This window comes from Falco biarmicus, chromosome 4 (genome assembly GCF_023638135.1).
Source record: "Falco biarmicus isolate bFalBia1 chromosome 4, bFalBia1.pri, whole genome shotgun sequence".
Lineage (NCBI taxonomy): Eukaryota > Metazoa > Chordata > Aves > Falconiformes > Falconidae > Falco > Falco biarmicus.
In genome coordinates, this window is record NC_079291.1 from 21,811,131 (window position 1) to 21,832,040 (window position 20,910).

The 20,910-nt window shown below is 38.8% G+C and overlaps 1 protein-coding gene across 6 annotated transcripts in view; it reads left to right on the forward strand.

The window, feature by feature from the left end:
• CDK13 (cyclin dependent kinase 13) overlaps window positions 1-20,205 on the forward strand; it is a 49,236-nt gene extending 29,031 nt beyond the window's left edge. Inside the window, exons 7-14 of one of the 6 annotated variants that reach the window (XM_056338873.1) lie at window positions 1,481-1,537; window positions 4,291-4,392; window positions 4,512-4,589; window positions 6,730-6,846; window positions 7,802-7,933; window positions 10,158-10,363; window positions 13,299-13,859; window positions 14,998-20,205. In XM_056338873.1, coding sequence (XP_056194848.1) covers window positions 1,481-1,537; window positions 4,291-4,392; window positions 4,512-4,589; window positions 6,730-6,846; window positions 7,802-7,933; window positions 10,158-10,363; window positions 13,299-13,859; window positions 14,998-15,854 — 2,110 coding nt within the window. In that variant the 3' untranslated portion in view covers window positions 15,855-20,205. The remainder of the gene's footprint in view (window positions 1-1,480; window positions 1,538-4,290; window positions 4,393-4,511; window positions 4,590-6,729; window positions 6,847-7,801; window positions 7,934-10,157; window positions 10,364-13,298; window positions 13,860-14,997) is intronic. The other 5 variants (XM_056338876.1, XM_056338877.1, XM_056338875.1 and 2 more) reach the window with 5 other exon arrangements.
• The last annotated feature ends 705 nt before the right edge of the window (window positions 20,206-20,910 follow it).

Genomic DNA, 20,910 nt, shown 5'->3' on the forward strand with positions numbered 1-20,910 from the left:
CTTGCCAGATTATGATACTGACACTTAAACAGATGTACACGTGCCTCCACATCACTCACTGTGCCCACACACGTAACCTTGCTTGCCTGCTAACCTCCAGCGCTGGGCCTGTCTCTGCACAGTTGGGAACTCAGAAGCTGCGTGTAACCTGATGGTGGAGAAAAGAGCGTGTTATGGTGGAGGTGGAGCGCTCTGTTGTACTGTGCTCTCTCCCATCTGGGATAGAATTTTGTCCCCTAAGATATTTTTTGAGCCATCTTCCACTGGAAAAAGTTGATAGTAGATCTGAATAATTCTAAGACAGTGTTTTTAAAATCCCGTTACCAGTTACAGCCTGAAACCAAACATGTGGGTTTTGTATCTTTTAGATACACAACTTGAATGTCTATGCTCAAAAATGAATTGATCTTTCCGTAAATAGGCTGTCTGAGGAGTAAGCATGTAAATTTGAGGGGAATGTTTCTTTGTTTATGAGGGTTCTCCAAGTGTAAACTGCAACAAGTAGCACTGAGGGGGGAAATGGAATAGAAACCTGTGTATTTTATCACAAAATGGTCATTCTCACACACATCAGCAAGTCTTGCCCTAATTTGATAAAATTTATTTGAAAGTGACATTTGCACCTATTTGAAAGTGACAGGAGTTCTAAAAGCTTGTAAGTACAGAAAAACAAAAACCCCGAGTAACATTCCAACATGTATTAGAGAAGCTTGCAAGATAGCATTCCGTTTAAATCATCCAGACTTCAGAGATGGTGGGGGCTTCTGGTTATTAAGCAGTGCCTTTTAGCTGTAGAAACTGCCAGGCAAGAGCTCTGTATCTTCCACTCTTCCCCTCGTATATGGGAAAATTCAGGAAGGGGTTAGGGGTTGTGTCACTCAGCAAGCTGGCAGCTGGCAAAAATAGAAGCCCTTATCTGGTCAGTCACCCTGATTTAAAGGCTGTATTTAAACTTTACAAGAGCAGAACCAGGACTTCGATGGCTTCCTAGAAGGAAGTATGACTGCTGATAGTTGTTTGTTGTACAAATGCTTATGCTAGCAGTAAGGCATGAGAAAACAGCGGTTTTGTCCCTAAAAAAAAAAAAAGGTATCTTTACACAGCAGGTAGTCAGCTTCTGGGATTTGTTGTCACAGGAGGTATTCTGAGTAGTTGTCAGGAGATTCAAAGATTCTCAAAAAAGGAAGAAAGAATAGTTACTGATATGAATACTTTACAGCATTTATCTACATTTTGACTAACATCCAGTGGTGTAGATGCCATTTGATGAACATACCTAATTTTGCTTACTTGTTTTTGCTATTCAGTAAGTAGTGTATTTGTTCACTGAAGAGACACATAGATTGCAACGTGTTGCCCTCCTCATTAAAGTGTTTTGAAGATCGGTTGCAGTTGTCTCAAAATCTCAAACTTCACCTGATTTTTGGGGAGAAAATCCAACAGGGTTAACTGCTAAATAATTCTTTGCTTTTTCCACCAGAGGGCAGATAAAGCTTGCAGATTTTGGGCTTGCTCGGCTGTACAACTCTGAAGAAAGGTAAGCTATAATTATGCTGTGTAAAAGCATTCAGAAGTTTAATCTTTTTGCGTAACTAAGTAGTATAAAGGCCAGAAGACTGTTTTGTGTAGAGAAGATTTTGTTGTACTGTATTACGTGTAACTGCTTAGGAAACAAGTGCATGTTGTCTTACGCTGCATCAAAACTCAAAACTCTCTTTGTGCAAGTGTAATCCCTTTCCAAGTGTTCTGGATAAATAACTGTAGAGAGTGGCCATACATTGGTTGAAAACGAAGAGTTGCAGTTTTAAGTAGGTTGCATCAATATTTAGGTTTTTACTAATAGTTTCTGGTCCTGTAAACTTAAAGTATATTCTTTCTGTTGGTATACATAGGAAAAGTTTATGTAGGGAAAGTGATTTTTTTTTCTGACACAAATTAATATACAGTTTCTTTTCGATAAGCATTAGTTTTGTGTAAGATTTAACCATACGTTTGAAGAGGCTCTTTGTATTCCTTAGGCAGTCAGTGCTTTTGAATCTGCTGGAAACAGAGATAAAAGTTTAAATAAAAGTCATTCTGAAACTTCATGTGACTTGTGCTTCTGTTCTTGGCTTCGTTATGCCTGTACTCCAGGAAACAGGTGCACAGTTTTTTATGATTAAGAACTTCAGCATTTATATTGTAACGTCCTGTGTTTGTCATGTAGAACTGGATTTTCAAAATCAGGCTGAATGTTCATTACATTAGTATGTAAAACAGGTGGTTGGATACAGAGAATATTAGCTACCTGAGCTTACTTTGATTTCTGCGTGCCTAATTTGGGAAATAATATCCATAATGGTAACTTGTTGAGTTTATTGTTTTCCATGGCTTGTTGTTGAACCTGATAGCATTGATTTCACTGTCTTCTGAGCTGTTATTTCAGGAACATGTGCTTAAGTGCATTTATGAAAATTGTTGAGTATAGTAGCAGGGTAAGTAATCTTAAGCAGCTGCTGGGTAGTTAATCATTGGTTTGGATCTACTCAAAACAAAAGGGATCAATGCCATCCTATCTTCTTACTTTAACATGTACCAAACAAACTAATGTTTTTTTCCTCTGCCTTACCGTGGGGCCTTTTGTCTGTTTTAAAATTAATTTAAATTTTGCTTGTAAAACTAACTGTTCACTAAGATTTAACGATCAAAAGTTCAGTGTCTTTATAGTGCAAATAACAGATTTTACTATACATCGAACAGCAACATTATTACATCATTATATATAAACGAAACCAAGATTAAAATGTCATTATGCTAGCTGATAGAATGGCCAATTGAGCTTGGGAGAGTATTTAGAATCTCATTAGTAGATTTTTGACAATTCTTTTGTCATTCATTTTCCTTTTGAGTAATTTCTGACCTGCAGTAACAGGTGTAATTAATGTGTAGCAACAAGTGTATAATAGCTGCTGCTTTAATGTGTTTTACATTTGTTTTAGTGTTGTTTAGAACTATATACTTTTCAAAAGGGTACTGAATTCAGTATGAACATAATGGGGAGAAAATAAAAATTTCATTTTAAGTAAATTCCTATCAGTTGTTGTAGTTGTGCTCCTTCAAATGTTATTCTGGTGGATTTAATATATTTGGAGTAGGAGATATGACAGATTGTGTAAGAAAACATCTGTTCAAATAAAAAGCACTGTATACTAATATATATATGAGTGGTGCATCTGTAGAGAAAGTCCATATCATGTAAACATTTCATAGAGGAATGCTTGCTTCAGAGATAAATATGATAAATGATGGGATTGTTTCCAGAAAACTTACCGCATTTTAAAAATTAATTGGGGAATTTCTTAATGAAAAAAAGACTTGAGTGATTTTGCAGAAGTGACACCTGTACTGCTGAGTATGTTATAACAGCTTGTTAGACTTTATGCTATGGTTGTTCAAACTCTGCCCTTAATGCTACTCTTCTTTCTATTTGGAGTTACCTAGTGTTGGTAAGAGTGTATTATTAAAAGTAAAAGAATTTGGGGATCGCTTTTAAGATACCCTGGTTGAAACTAAACCAAAAATCTGTTTTCTGCCTTCCATTCTGAACTGTTGTTGCTGTATCTCGGCCTGTCCACAAAAAAATATGTGTCTAAGATAGTGGAAATAACTTGCTGTAGTGTGAGGGTGGAAAGGATTATTCCCAGTGACCAAAACTCCTGGTTAGAGCTGTAGAGAATTAAACATGTAGTGAAATATAGAAGGATGTTGGAAGCATTCCAGGCTTTGGAATCAAAATTGTTGAAGAATATTGTTCAAGAAAAAGTCTTTGTCTCTTTTGCTCCTTCTTATGGAGGGGAAGGTGACTTCTTTTTCCTTCTTTTCAAAATGCTTGTAGAGATCCTATTTTTTGTATGTTAATAATCGGTAGCTGCCCAGAAATTGCCGGTTTTATCCAAGCAAGTCATTCTCCTGAGATGGCTAGCAATGTAATAAATATACAGTGTTGCTATCCAAATAATAATTGAGATATAGAATTCACCAAGCATCGAGATGGCTATGTGATTATTATTTGTATCTTCAATGTGTCCTTTGATAGCCTTTGTCAGATGGCTGTGTTTGCTTTTGTGCAGTTGAGGCTTTGCAGAACTAAAATTACAAAAAGGGAGTGGAAGATTGTACTATTTTTAAACAAGTTTTTTTAACAAGTTTTTAAACAAGTATTTACCACAGAAATGAAGTCCTCAAAGTACACTTTTTCAGAAAAGAGATCGTAGTAAAATGATAGTCTTCTCTTTTTCCTCCTCCCAACAGCCGACCATATACCAACAAAGTTATTACACTGTGGTATCGGCCTCCTGAACTTCTGCTTGGAGAAGAAAGATACACGCCAGCTATTGATGTCTGGAGCTGTGGGTAAGAGTTTGGTACAGAAGTGCAGCAAGCATAAAAACAAGCCAAAAAACCCCCTTAAATGTTTCTATCAATCTATATTGAAAGCCATAATGATGGAATTGTCTAAAACTGTTTTACAGCTGCATCCTGGGTGAACTTTTTACAAAAAAGCCAATATTTCAAGCAAATCAAGAACTTGCTCAACTGGAACTGATAAGGTAACTTGCAAGTACTACCACATAGTAGGTGCCTTAAACTGTCAGGTTTCTTTTGTAAGCAATAAAGTTGGAGATAACACATTGCGAACATTTACAAGTACTCAATTATCACTGAGTGAGGTGTTATAAGTTTTGAGGGGCATGTAAAGCAAGTGACTTTTGCTAGGATGTGGAGAAGCGGTTTTTTGTGAGTATTCTGTGGTCCTAGCAATGTACAGTTGAATAGTAAAGAGGTTTTTTGTGTAGAGCAGCTGGAGTTGCCTATTACTGAAGTTGTAAAGAGAGAGTAGTCAAAATGCCCGTTATTTTTTAAAATTGTTACAGCTTCCTTGCAGCAAATCAGAACGGAAACATGGACAATAATAAGGACAAGTGGGATTTGGGAGGAGTAGGTACTTGGCATGCTACTGGCCTTGAGTTCTTGTTTCAAGCATTCCACATACACACCTGGGCTTTATTATTTTTGTGGGAATATTTCTATTCCCTTAAAAACTGCCAGACCCTTTATGGAGGTAAAAATTCTGCTTCTTTCCTTGATCTCAATAAATCACAGAATGATATGTATATAACTTAGTGGAACCAGAGCATCTTTTTTTCCCTTTTATTCAGCAAACAAAAATTGCTCTTGATTCTGATACCATAATTGACTTTGTAAGTGAGGAGAGGTCCTCTTCCTGAAAACAAGGGGAAAAGAGGGTGAGTCCTATGGAACTTAACAACACCTGGACAGTAAATGGTCAACATTATTTTAAAAAATAAATTATTAAAAAATATTGCAAAGTTATATGTTGAGATATTTTTCAAAACAGATTAAACGGTAGTATGTTTCTGTGTAATGTGTTATTAGCCGGCCTGGAAAAATGAAGTTCTTAGGAGAAGAGAAGCATATTAGTGCTCATTCTCAGTGAAAGGAGAACTGAACTCGTGAGTTAGGAAATTTTTGCTTTTGAGCACTAGATGGCATTGAAGCACATCACAGTGCAGTCATTTGAAGTTTTTTCTCTTTGTATTGTACCTCTGGTACAGCTAACTAGAATTCTGCGATTCTCCTGCTGCAACCTCCTGTTTGTGGCTCATTTTTTCTCTTCACTGATGCTATGTGGTTTTGGCTGTTAAAATGTAATATATCAATTTTATCAATGTCTCTACCACCATCATGTTACAGTCAACAATTCTACATTTAGCCTTTCTAACTTTAGTGTTCGAAGACAGAGCTGAAGTAAATTCTGGTAGGAAAAGATAGATTTATTATTTTCCTTACCCCTCCTGAAAGTTTTATACCCCAACTAGCGTAAAGTCAGACTGGTTTGCATAGCATTTGGGGCATAACTAATCATGAGGTTTAAGTCTAATAAATGGGAGGGGTGAACTAGGGGAATGTTTTTTGCAAAGTGTCCTTTTATGACTGTCTGCACCAGAGTTTGAAAGCTTGTGTGTACAGTAAAATGCCTCTTTAGTTGTTCTCCTCGGAAGTGGGGTATTAGTCAGCCTGTGCTTAGCCATCCTTCTGTGGGCAAAATGGGCAGGGATGGAAGAGAAGCAAAATAAGACTATGGGAAACTCCATTTGTGGTGATAGGTAGGCTTGAGACAGAACTCATCACTGAAGTAAAGCATACACGGGTTTTCTAGTGGTCAGATCTTGCTTCTGCCCTTAGGCTTTACTGAGATATCTTTTTTCCCTTATGTCTTCAATGTCAACTTATTTCTCAGCGAAAAGTGTTTTTTCAGCCATATATCTATCTTTGCTGGTGTTGGGAGCTAAGGACATAAAAGTTAATTGGCACTCTAAACCTGGGCTGTCAGGTCTCACAAGTCAAATACCTGGAGTACTGTCCAGACAATAGCTGGTTAATTTTTTCAGAATATCTGTGCGAAGGATGCCTGGGGTGAGGTGAGGCAGAAACAGTGGACTTCTTAAGGTAAGTTTAGTCTGTGCAGGCTGACTACTTTTCGTAAACAATTCACTGTTACTTAATGGTATTGGGCATTGGACAGTAGAGAAATTTTAGTTAAAAGAATCTGAACATTAAAATTAAAAATTATTTTTGTATTCACTGTATGTGCAGGAATAAAGTAACAGCTGTGCTTGCTTGTGGTTTTGGATCTCATATCCCTGTTTTCCCTTCTTTTTGGTACAGCCGAATTTGCGGGAGTCCTTGTCCAGCAGTGTGGCCTGACGTTATAAAATTAGCTTATTTCAACACAATGAAACCAAAGAAGCAGTATCGTCGAAAACTGAGAGAAGAGTTTGCTTTGTAAGGATGAAAAATTAGTTTTAGTCAACTGTAATAGCACTAAGTTTTCCTGGAGACTTTATGAACTTCACTATTTTCTGGAGAATGAACATAAATTAAGTGTAAAGAAAAACGGTTTTAGGCTCTTGTCCTTCCCATGATACCCACAGAGCTTGTATTAACCCCTATTTCATAGGAGCTTTGAGAAGAGGGAAGAAGGCCCTAAAATTTCAGCCACCTGTCAGCTTTCACCTAAGGAAACATTTGTTTTCCACGATTGGTACACCTGCTTGTTGTCCCTGTCCAAAAAACCAGCTCAGAGTACTTAATTGTTTTTTATTAGGACAACTGGCTAAAGCTAAATGTGTAGTCTGGTTAGCATTACAGTCTTTTTTGGGTCATAAATTCATGCAACACAGAGTTGTTATCTGAACTGTGTATTCTGAAGTACTACCATTGGACTAGTTTTGTGCAAATATCACACGTGGAAATTATGGCAAACAGCTGTAAGCTTATTTTAAAGGGTTTGTTCCCCTCCTTCAGTTACTGTGAGTTTCAGGAGAAATGTCATCCTGTTCATATTAATGAGACTTCCATCTTTACAGCAATAGTATTATTGTCCATGGACCAATCAAAACTGCAGCTCGCTGGGTCCTAAGTTCCAAAGTGTAAAGGAGCAATGTAGTCTTGGCTTAAGAAGGTGGGGTTTTTTTATAAGGCCAATGTTTCAAGCAATTAAACAATACAAAGTAAAGAAAGCTTGGGATATATGCTTGCACAGGTAATATACAAGGTGAAGTTTATCTCTGCCTCTTATTACCAAGCACAGGTTGTGACTGGATATTGTTATGATGCAGGTTACACGAGGACTTAATGATCAGATATTTTGGAAGGAATATGTTTATTAAAATTTTGCACAAAGTGAGTGATTCAAAATAAAAATATGATGGTTTTTCTCAATTTTATTCTTTTGCAGCATCCCACCAGCTGCATTAGATTTATTCGATTATATGCTTGCTCTGGATCCCAGCAAGCGCTGCACAGCCGAACAGGCTCTCCAGTGCGAGTTTCTGCGAGATGTGGAACCATCTAAAATGCCTCCTCCAGAGTAAGTGGTTTCCTTTGGTAACAGTCTTTCTATGAAATGTAACATGCACTGGCTTCATTAAACTCATGGTGTTTCAGTTAGAGTAGATGGTGGAAGAACAAAAATGTTGATACATGCAGCAGTTTAGTGGCTGTTCGGCACTGGAATGGTTGTGCAGCTGAGTGAATCTTACACCATGATAGCAGCAGTTGTGAGGATCTGAGAACTGTTTCATTTGTTACTCCTTGCACTAGTTACTGAGTTAGCACCTTTAAAAAAATACTCTTATATGAATGTTTCTAATGTTGGAAAACCGTCATTTCCCTTTTATCTCTGTTTATCAGTGTCTACTTTTTCCAAGGGTTTTGAGGTCCTCCATGAATCTGAATTACCTTCTTTGGTAGAATGTCACTGGGTATAGAATTCTGCAAAGGTACCTGAGAGTTGAAGTGAAATACCACAGATAATTTCCTGTGATAGATGAGATTCTTGGTTTTACAGGCTGGAGAAGTGAAATACTTTGTGCAGGGTTTTTCCTGTTGGTTTCTCTGAGAGGAATTATAGTACAGTGTCCAGTAGGGTTTTTGCAGTGACTTAATTGTCATTTTAATCAGTTCAAATCATATTGGAACAGGCCCTGAGGAAAACAATTGAAAGGTATTGCAGAATTTTCAAGTTTCAGTCCTTCCCTCAAGATAGCTGTCAGAACATTGGACATTTAATATTAAGTAAATTGTGCCTTCAAGGCAGCCTGTACTGACTGCTTTTTAATTAGTTGCCAACTGGGAAAAATACTTGAGTTTTATCTAAGAGTTTTATTAAAAAAAACTTTTGAGACTTTTGAGACTTACCTGTTACATGCACAGGATTATTACTAATGCTCCTGATACATGAGGCTAATGAAACCTCCTATCAGTATCAGTTTATCATTATGTATCAGTAATATCAGTAATCAGCAATCTTAGGCTATTCACTAAGATATCAGAATCACTTGTACAGCATGTTGCTTATATGCATTTCAAAGTAATTGAATGGGAAGAAATCTGGGTTTTTTCAGGGGCTTGGTGTAGTATATCCATTCCAGAAGCAGACACGTGGAAATGCAAAACAAACTATTCATTGGTGTCCTTTTGAAAATTCAGAGGAACCACACTCATTTCTGGCAGAGCCTGTACAGGAAAGTGTTGACTGAAGAAACAGCAGTTCATCCAAAGAAAGTGACAGTGCTGATTGCAAGGACTGTAGATACTTGTCATAATGAGTTCTTGGTTGATTCCACCTGTTATGCGGTGGAAGAGAATAAAGGAAGGAGTTGTCATAACTGCCTTTCCAGCGAGCAGCTCTTGTCACCTGTCAAAATAATTCTTCTGTGTTCCTGGGTTAGGGAGCTGCTCAGATAGTTATTAATATGTAATAGAAAAACAGAAGGCACTATTTTTACTGCCTATCTCAGTATTTCGGTTACCTGTGGGATGAGTCTCTGTGTTCCTCAGGAAATCAGAATTGGGATGCCTCCAGGGAACAGAAATGGAAAGACAAATAATGACTTCTCTAGGAGACCTTTACCTCTGCTTTTATCAGTCTTAAAGGACTGGGATATCCCTTGTTCTCCCTATTCTTCCTAGTATCCTAACTTTCCTAGTGTCAAGTGCTGTTCAGTCATGCAACATATTCCTGCACCTTCCTCCCACCACCACCATTTCTTAGTTGTCTGTTCTGTGCAACTATAAATACTAGATAGCCATGTCTGTTAACAATGGACAAATACTTGAACTCTTGAGGTAGTAGTGCTTTTACAAGCAGACAAAAGGAATTGGTCACCTGGACCCTGGGAAAAAAAACCTGCTTCATATTGATAACTGTTATCTGTTACTCTGCACATTTTGTTGCATAGCAAGTTAGTTAGCAGCATTGGTTTTTAAGTCCTGAGTTACACAAATAATTAAGCTTTTCATAAGCACGAATACGAGAAAGTAAAATTGATTCTCATTTTAAGATACATGTTCCCCTTCTCTGCCAGAGGGACCTGTGCCTCTGAAATAGGCAATCAGTGAAGCCATTTCAGCCAGAAAAAGCAGATCTGAGATTTTGCTGGCTTTGAGTGTTTTCTGATGTATTTCTAAGTTCCAGTAGGTTCATCTTTCAAAGTTACGTTACGTATAATTTGAGCATTTATTTTACTAACATGGTTAAAAAAAAAAAATATGCTAGCATAAAACTAACTATCTCTACTCCTTCTTTGCAGCCTTCCATTGTGGCAGGATTGCCATGAGCTGTGGAGTAAGAAGCGCAGAAGGCAGAAGCAGATGGGCATGACTGATGACTCAACAGCAGCTAAAGTCCCTAGGAAAGATCTGTCTCTAGGCATGGATGAGAGCAGAACCAACACCCCACAAGGCATGCAAACTTCTTCCCAACTCAAAACTCAGGGCAACTCTAGTGTAGCACTTGGTCAGTAATATTTTCAGTTCTTATCATTACCTTCTACTTGGATTGCACCTCTAGAAATTTTAGATGTTATTTTCAGAGTACTGACGACTCCTGGATTCTTGAGGGAGGAACAGTATTGTAAGTTAAATCCTTGTTACAAAAGATGTACATTTACTTTTGGAAAGTAGGTGTTCCTTTTAAGTTTTACTTCATTTTTCAATCTGGTCAGAGCAACTACTTTACTCTGTATTTTGAGGGGATTTTTATCTCTTGCTCATCTGTAATTCTACTGTAATCCCATAAGCCAGCTGCTGCTTACCATCACAGTTCCTCACAATCTTTGTAGGTTGGAGGAGCTTTATTGGTATTGATAAACTGATCAAAAGGCAGATATTAGAACAATCAGCATTTCAAATGAAACAGATTCCCTGTGCGTGTTATGTGAGCCTTCAGGTGTTGAAGTTGTTAGGGTTGGACCAAGTTGTAAAAAACAAACACCAAAAAAACCCACCCTGAAACCTGGTATAATAAGTAGGTACCTCTGTAGATTGCACAGCTGTTAATTCTGAAACTTAGACAAAATATCTTGCTTGGAGACCAATTTTACTAATATAATATAAAGAGTAAGGTAATGGTTTTCTCTGTGGACACCGTTTGAGATACTCACCAGTTCAGCAATAGTTCCTTCATATATAGAAGCATACAGAGTAACAATACCAAATGGATACCTGATAAGTTTAATTTAGACCATTTTTGGTTGTGCAAAGTGACCGTAAATCCTATGGCACTGATGCAGGAGTTCAGCTGAAAAAAACCAGCAAATGCATTCGCAGGGCCTGAAAATTCTTTAGTACTAACCACATTGAATTGACTCTTCATTTAACAATAGAGCAGAGCTCCAAATAATCTGTGCAAAGATACATAGGAAATAGTTCTTTTGATCATATTTTGTTGCAATTTATCGCCTCTTGCTCCTGTTCATCCTGTTTCTCACTGTAAGCCAGTTGAGAGTTGCTGTCCTCCTTATGTTTGGGCTAAAGCTTTGGCAGCATTTTCAAGCATGACTTTCTGTAGCCCTTAAGACTTTTTCCCCTGAAAGAAAAACAAATGTATTGAAGTTTTTAAAGAGTCCAAAGAATAGTAGTTATTTTCTTTGTGGTTTTATAACAGGTAGCCCAATGAGAGACTACTATGTTTATTAGTCTAGACTACTAGTTTATTAGCAAAATAAACAAATAGAGAAGGAATCATTCAGACCTGTATTGCTGTACGCCCATATGTACATATAAAAATATATCTAGGTAGAAAAGATGATGGTGTAATTTTCAGTGGAGCTTAGACAGTTCAGCATAGAAGTGTTTAGGTATCGAGCAAAACACTTCTGGAAGCCATAATGTACCTTAGATCATATCATCAATAAGGCACACTAAAGAACTCCATGTACAAATGCATGCTTTAAATGAAGCTGCTGCATTTGTTTCTGAGCACCCCAGAAGAAAATGTTAAAAACACCTTGGACAAATTGCTAATGTGCTCATTTATGAATGAGACCCCTGGTTATTGCGTCTGGTGATTTAACAGGAACTATGTAGAGCTCAGTAGAAACGTCAGATTTCCCAGAATACAGTTTGCTCTTAGAATAGACTTGAAACGAACCAAAGAGTATGGAGAAGGTAGATTAGTTTCCCTGTTTGGCATCTTTCTGCTGGATTTTCACTGAGAGTCGGAGAGAAGTTTGAGCATACCGTCCTCAGATGCCACAAAAATCAACTGTTAAGCATGACATCTGAGAGCCAGAAGTACAAGGCACTAGAAACTATGTTTTTCTCTCTATTGCCAAATAAAAGGTGGGGTTATTTTTATAAAAATATACAAAATCATTGAGGTCCCTGTCTTAAGTAGGTTACAAGTGCTCATATTGTGGTGCACATGCACAAGTAGGGTAGTGCGTTGTGGGTTTTGCAGCACTTCCCTGCTGTGCTGCTTGTCAGTCTTGCAAGGCAAATACTTAGTATGGGGGGGTGTGACCATTTTTTGGGGTATAGCTTGAATCTGCTATGAATTAATATATTGATGAATTAGCAGAATGGCAGGGACAGAAGCGGACAGAATGTGTTCGTGTTGGGCTGCGTTATGAAAAAATCCAGAGCGCTGCCAGCACAGTCACACACGCTCATTTTTTAATTTTTAACTACTTAAGTTCTCTACTTGTAGGGCATGTTGAAATCCATGCTGCTTCACTTCTCCTTTCAAAATAAACTACCACAATGGGTGTGTGCAACTAAGAAACTACTTTGATATTCTGACTTCCTTATTCATATTCCCCTGCATCATCATAATCTCCTATTATTTGTGGCAAACTCATTTCACTGTATATTTAGGTATAGGTTTATCACAAACCTGCATTTTCCTGCTATTCAGTGATTGATTTCTTGTCCTTCAAACTCAGCACTTGCTTTTGCACTTACACTATTAGCTTCTGGGTCACCTAGAGCCTGGTCACTTGAGCAGGTGTTAGAATCCAGATGCTGAACTAGAATGAGCCAGAATGTGACTGGAAATGCATTTTGCAGATGGCCACTCTTTTAACAGAGGGATGTGATATGTCAAAGATAGGAAGTTTTGCGGGGATTGGAAATCTTACAGCTGCTTAAAGCAGGTGGCCTTAAGCCCCAGCTTAGTTGTATTGTGGAAGGTTGAGCTCCAGCTTGATGTTTCTCATCTGTCCAAGTGCATGTGCGCACCTCTTGGAAGTCACTTTCTTTATATTGGATCTTACTATTCTATTTCCTATAGATACTCCCCCAAAGGCAATTAACATGTAAAAGCATTCCATTTCTCTGTTGTCCAAACTCATGCTTTGCCAGTTGTCAGCCATGCTAGATTAGTCTTACTTTTGAGTTTCTGAAATATGCCAGTTCTAAATAATACTTAAAACCACCTTTTTTGTCTTTAGCAAAAACAAGCACTGGACAGCAGTTAAACCAGAATGAAGTGGCAATCCTGCTAAACCTGCTACAGTCTAAAACAAGTGTTAGTTTGGCACAGTTTGCCCAAGTGTTGAATATTAAGGTAAACCCAGAGACTCAGCAGCAACTAAATAAAATAAATCTTCCTGCTGGAATTTTGTCAGCAGGTGAAAAACAGTCAGAACAGCAGCAGCAGCCGCCGCCGCCTCCACCACCACTGCCGGAACAGGAGCCTCTAAAACAGTCGACGGTCACGCAGCCCCCTGTACCACCTGCTCAGCTGAGTCAGCCTAAGGTTGAGACTGATGCTGCCCAGGCAGCTGTCCAGAGTGCATTTGCTGTTCTGTTGTCTCAGTTAATAAAGGCTCAGCAAACAAAACAAAAAGATTTTGTGTTGGAGGAGAAGGAAAACGGATCAGGAAATGAAATGTCATTACAACTCAGGCAGCCTCCAGAGCCCGCCACTCCTGTGTCTGTCAGCCGGGATGACGTGGAATCTCCGGCACCCAGCTACCCACATCTGATCAAGTCGTTATATACATCTGCAGGTACTGAAGGTCTTTATTGCTAACAGGCAGATACCTTGAGCAGTGGAGACGTAGCAGTTTGGGGATAAAGAGTTAACATGTTAACCAGATGATTCTGTGTGAGTATAGAAGAGATGATTAAATTGATTTTATCACTTACGTCTGGATCGTGGAATATATGTTTTACTGTAACAGGTGTCATGCAGACAGGACAAAGGATGATTTCCCCTCTTTAAGAGGTACACAAGGGCTGGTAGGATTTCTGATTAAACAGTTACGTTCATATTATTCGGGGGGGGTGAGATTTTCTTAGTGGTGTTTGTGGTGGTGAAGGCCATCTTCTCTAGCAAATTCATAGATGGAATTTGCCAGTTTTGAGTGTGTGTTTAGGGAAAGCCTATTTTGGGGAGAGGATGTTTTATTTTTGTTTTTAATGCTGACTAGAGCAATTTCTTGGTGTCAGATTCTTTAAGTGGTTACCCATAACTGGCACTAACACCCATGGTTGAAGGGTTTCTTTGGGATGTAGTAGTGGCTCCCTTAGTCTTCACAAAGTTTAGAGCTCTGCTGTTGGATCTTTTTAGATGGTTATTTCATTCAGTTTTATTGTATGGTGGTTTATGTATTGCTTGTGGTGTTTGCAGCTGTAAAAAGAAATATTCTGAAGTGGTTTGGGGTGGTGGTTGAGGTTTTTTGGGGCGGTGGTTTTCTTTAATCTTAAGTTTTGCTGTTCCTTGATAGGGTGTCCTTTTGTCTCTCAAGACTTTTATCTCTATTTGCAAGTTCCTTCCGATCCTTCTTTGAGTGTTCCAGTGTTTATGTGTTGCTTGAGATTTGAGGTTTACTTTCTTTTTTGGTTTGTTTTTCTTTTGGGGAGGGGGTGGGTTTGGGTGGCTTTTTTAAGGAACTTGTACCGTTTTTCTTCAGTTTCTTGCCTGGTAATCTTACTTTGAGGAGAAACCTGCATCACCATCCTAAGGCAAATGAGGCGTTGCTGTCTCCAAAATAATCTGTCCAACTACTAATAAAATAATTTGACTGCTAAGTTAATGAGAATTGAAGTAACAAACCTCTGTGTTGTTCCAGGAATGAGTCCTTTCCTTTCTGGTATTGTTGTTATATGTTTTTATTTCAGTGTTTTTCTTTTTCATCTGCTTAGGTCAAGAGGATTTGGTTAGGCAGTCTGAGATGAGGCTTCTAAACCGAACACCTGAACAAGAACGCCCTCGGATCTTGCCTCCAGACCAGCGTCCCCCAGAGCCACCGGAGCCTCCACCTCTCACTGATGAAGACCTTGATTATCGGACAGAGAACCAGCATTTGCCTATAACTAACTCTTCAGGAACAGATCCTCACGCAGGAGTGAAAGCAGCTCTTCTGCAGCTGCTTGCTCAGCATCAAGCTCAGGCAACAACAGAGGAGCCAGTACAAACGAGCGTGGATTATCAGGCTAGAGACTCCTACGTAACAGGCCCAGACTACAAGGATAACTTTGGATCATCTTCCTTCTCATCTGCCCATTATGGCAGTAGTGATGGAATAGGAAGTGGATCATCAGGAGCATTAGAAAGAAGGAGCTTCCTTGGAAACTCAGATATTCAGTCTTTGGATAACTACAGTACTGCTTCATCTCACTCTGGTGCTGCCCCTCCTCCGTCAGCCTTTTCAGAATCCTTTCCCAGCTCAGTAACTGGTTATGGAGACATTTACCTCAACACTGGCCCCATGCTATTTAGTGGAGATAAAGACCATAGGTTTGAATACAGCCACGGCCCGATCCCGGTTCTGGGGAGCAGCAGTGATGCTTCCGCGGGGCCAGAGAGTACGCACTCTTTGCCCGCAAAGATGCACAACTATAGCTACGGAAGTAACTTACAGGAAAATCCGAGTGGCATCAGCCACATGCATGGACAGACTTGGACTTCTCCTGCCCAAGGACCTGGCTATTCCCAAGGATACAGGGGACACATTAGCACATCTGCAGTGAGAGGGCGCGGCAGAGGATTACCATATTGAGTATCTGTTTTTCCTCAGGCACATCATTTTTATCTGGAAAAACTTCTTCTTTTTTTTTTTTTTTTTTTTCCTAGCTGCAGTTTAAAGCAGCAGTTCAACAGACTTGAATAATGTTAATTCAACAGCTTTATTTTTATGTGGAAAAGGGTCTTGCATACAGTAGGAAAAATTAAAAATGCTTAAAACTCATGCTGTCTGAAAACTAGATAAATTGATTGTACATGTTCACAAACTCTAGTTCTGAATTTTATTTTGTATTTTGGCAGTTTTAAGTGGATGCTAAATTTAGGGACATCAGCTTTTTATGGCACTCTTTCAGATCTTCTGAACTATGCACATTTGTGCTTTTTTTGTAAGTTTGGACCAACTTTTATGTAAAAAAGAAATTTTACAACAATCAAAGCAGGGCACTGATTTATTTGGTATTTTTCTTTTTACAGAACTACCTTTAGTCAGAGGTCACTGTCAGTCTTTGCACTGCTTTCAGTGTTATTGTGGAAGGTGTACTTTGTGCTCATTTCAGATAATAAAACACAACCTTTCTCTTGATGCAAAATTTTATAAATATTTGTTCAATGTTATTTTTTTTCCTTCCAAGAAAAAAGAAAAAAAAAAAAAGAATGGATATTCTGGTAAAATGTTCTCTCCATCTCCCCAGGCTTGTTTATATAAAAACTGTTTTACTTGAATGGTAAGTGCCTTAACATGTAAGCTTAAGGTCTGCAAAAGTTTGAAGTACTTCATAGATTGATGTGAAAAATAATACCTAAACCTAAGTAGTTAACATGAAAATTCAGATAATAGGCAACTCAAATAGGTCATAACGTTGTGCTGTTTACTTCAGGTGGGCCAGTTATTTAGACACCTAATCTTATCTCGATTAAATTATAATTTTCAAATTGATCTTCATGAGAAACGTTGAAAGTGAGGAGAAGAATGAAGAGTGTAGTTTTTCCTCAGCTCCCTCTTGGAGTTGTAGTAAGTGTTTTAGTTCCTCTGCCAAATAAACTGTACTTATATGTCCTTACCAAGTGATGAAATAGTTTTTTCTCTAAATGTCAACAGCAGTAATTACTTTGTGTGAGAAGCTGACACTGTCATCTTTTTACCACAAATACTGCATTATAGGAAGTAACCAAAGGAAAAATGACCGTTATTTAAAGCAACAGCAAAATGTTTGACACTAGTTCTAATTCTCTGTAAACTTGTGATTGTGCCAATTAATTGATTTTTATATCTGCTATTCCACAGAACGTTTTAATATTGGAATATAGTCTCTCTGAACAACTGATAAAATGACTGTAGTTAAAACTCTTTACCAGGAGCCACTCGTCATATTAATTATAACTTCCAGCATGGTTTTGTTTTTTTTTTTTCCTTGGACAACAAGTGGTCTCTCTGCTGCAGAGAGGAGGTATGGTTATATTTTGCATGTACGTAAAAGAATGTTTTAAAGCCCATATTGGAAACAATTTTCCAACTGATTATCCAGTTGACAAATCGGTACCTTATGTAACTGAGTGTTTAATTATTACTTTTTAAAAAGTAAAATTTCTACTTACACTATTACAAATGTAGTCTTGTCAGTGACTTTTTGGATTTTCAGAATAGAAGCCAAAGTTGTTGGTGTTTTGGTTTGGTTTAGTTGAAAATCCTGGTTCATATATGGCTAACTACTACACTGTAGAGCATGGAGAAACTCACTTGGCTAACTGTGTAGCGTTTGAGGATCTGGCAGATGAGAAATGGAGAGAGTCATGCTGCTTACGATGTCCCTGTAAGTCTGGCAGTTGCCTTCACTAGACACGGTAGATAATCCCACGATCTGAAAATAAAAGTGGCCCAGTCAGAAACAAGTACTTGTGACCTGAATAGCCTATGCTTAAGAAAAACAAAAGCTTCATGTATGAATGGATACTTTTCCTTGACTAAGGACACCCCTGTAGCATTTTTCTGCTAGTAAAATTTTGAAGGCAAAAATCATTAGTGTCATTTAGATACGGACAGTGTCAGCTAAGGCTTTTTGTTACTACTTAAAAAAAAACCAAAAACAACCAGAAAACAATCCCACAGTGATACACACAGATTGCTTTTTTTAAGAATCCAGCAAAAAACATTCAGATTTTTTTAGGCAGTTGCTTTCACTAAAAATGTGCAGTCTGGTGTTACTCCCCTGTGCTTCAGATGCAACTGCCGGTGATAGCTAAAAAAGCAGGTAAGTTCAAATGGAAGGTAGAACTCAGAGGACTACATTATTTGACTTCTGATACAAAAAAAATGCAAGGAAGACATGTTTCTTACTGCTTCCCTTTTTGGAGGTGAATTTTCAAATCATTTAGTTCACCTCATTTAACACAGAGAAGTCAGTCCCCTCTGACTGTGTGAGCGACGGTGCAGTTTCCTTACAGGCTGGCAGTACTCTGATGTTGCATTGTTCCGCCAAAATGGATTTCAGTCTTCGGCCATGGGAATAAATACATTTAAAAATTTTTTTTTTAAAAAAAGCAGCACAAGTAATCCGAACTATGAGGGGAGAGAGAAGGAGATGCAATAGACAGTTGACTTCCCAGATGAATCAGAAACCAAACCCTGGACACTGTGGCTGTTGTGTGCTGCGCAATGACTTCTCCCCAGGTCACTTGAAGGATTACTGGCCTGTGACTTTGAACACTCTATTTGCCTGGGACAACAGTGTTGGGGTAATTTGGAGGGAGATGTTTAACATATTTCCGTATACAATAACTGGAGAGATTACCTTCCATGCAGCATGGGGGATCTTGGCTCTCGCTGGCAGCCTTCCCTCTCCTGGGCAGGCGGAGGCTGCGTGTGGGGCTGGAGCTCTGCCCTCCCGTTGTGGGCAGCCCCTGGGTGCATGGCAGGAGGGTTTCTCCCTGCGGCCACATTCCCCTGGCCTCGGAGTTGGCACCTGGGCAGGTTAGCAGCCAGGGAACTGGTCGGATCTAAGGACTGTGAGTCCACGTTCATTTGTACCGGACCTGTGTATTACCTATCAAAATTTCTTCTAAATTAAATCATGACAAGGTGCTTATGTCAGTTCCAAATTTTACCCTTTTGAATGAACAAAAATTTCACTCGGCAGAGTGAGTCTGTACTAGTTTGGCATTTTACGTATATGGCTCTTGCATTTTTGATGCAGTAGTAGGCATTCTGAAAATTACATTATTTTTCTGTGGAGCTGTGGCTTTTGTTTCTTTCCCTCCCAATCCTTTGGGTTTACATTTTCTGTGCTGCGATTCCAAAGTGTGCTACAGAGACCTGGACACTACATCGAAAAGTAAGTGTTGTGTGTTTGTATTTCTAAATAAACATAGCAAAATACTGTAATCAAGTACTATCAAGTAGCAAGTACTTCATTATTTATATTAAATGGTCTTTAGCCATACCAAGAGGAAGAAAGCGAGCACAACAGGACTGCTATGACCATGACTTAAAACGCTTAAGACTATTATAATACTTAAAATCAGCCAAAGGAAAAGGAAACAGCTTTTGTCATGGATTGCTAGTGGTTGTTACCTTGAACAGAAAGAAGCAGTGTTAGGGAAGAGGTGTAAAAATACATGTATCATTAAATGTTAATATAATTTCTTGGGAAAATAATTTTTAAATGGCAAACTTCTATATTTTCTTATGTTTCCATAAGGCATGGTCTATGTTAAAATTTCTCCATACCACGGTAGTGTAAGGTGCTTCCTAGAAGCAGAGGCGATAAGTGCTGTAATGTAAGTTCTTAGGGGTTTGAGTGCTCTTCTCCTTTTGCTTGGTGCAGGAGGCAAGGTTCTGTTTTGGTGAAGTTTACAGTTGGATGAGTTTAGTAGGTAATTGTGCAGTAAAACCTGAAGTAATGTTAGGATACCCCTTATCTGCGGGCAAATTAGATCTCAGACCATGAATTCTGTTTCCTAAAGAGAAAAATCTCAGATGTATTTCTGGCATTATTCTTTTTGTTAATAAACACGCAGGTGTTTTACATACAACATTTCTCCAGTCTGTTCTGTTACACTGTTTTTCACATGGGGAAATTTGGCTGTTGCCCTTCTTGATGGTTTTGGGATGCTCTGTATATGCGGAAGTGTGTCATGAAATTAAGGAATCACCAGAAAAGTGATTTGAATTCTGTTTTTAAAAATGAAATTACCTTGGGTTGGCTTAAAATCGAACTAACTTTTGCTTATCAGGGTGAAGAATACTTTATTGCAGGAGTTATTTCAAGACAACCTAATTTAAAATAATCAAACTGTTATGCTTCAGCTTGCTTACTCTTTGTTATTTTAAGCCATTTGTATATAAAATGTATTGTGCGGCCTGTAAATAAAATACATGAAAACTTGAAGTCTTTCATTGTTTTTCCTCTCTGGTGGTCAAAGGGCATTTAAGAAAAACATTGGGTTAAGCTGAGGTGGTTTTTATAGTATCCTAATGAACATAATTTTCAGCGTGTTGAAATTCTGCAAAGTTTTTAAAAAAAATATTTACTTCAGTACTTTTTCGAAGGAAAACCGCAGTGGCTGGCAGGACGAGTGCCTGTGGCTAGAGCGGAGCCCCAGGTTGCTGCAGCAGCTATGCAGCGAGCGCAGGTGGCGCAGCCAAAGCAGGCAGCGTGCAGGGACACGGAGGGGACATGAGCCCCTCTAAGTGTTGAAAAGATGCTGCTGTGTCCAGCACCTGTTGCGTGAGCTTTTCAGGAGGGTGGGCGATGTATAAGGTGATCTTTTTTTTTTTTTTTCTTGGCGCTGTCCAAGGACAGGTGCAGTTAATATTCCCCACCGCTATCTATTTAAAGAGGATGGTGTGTGCGTTAGAAGTGATGGAAAGTCAAAGCCAGGTATTTTCCGTGGCTGGCTACGTGCATACACTGCTTGTGAAGTGCTGTAAATGGGGGTCAAAGGCATGCTAGCTGGAGGCTGGATGTTTATGTGCAGCACTGCCTTGGCAGGCACCTTGAAAATGCCAGCAGGCGTGTGCCCTGCAGGAACAGGAGGACCCCTCCGAGAAAACTGCAGCTCCTTTGCTTGGCATCAGATGTGTAAACGTGGTG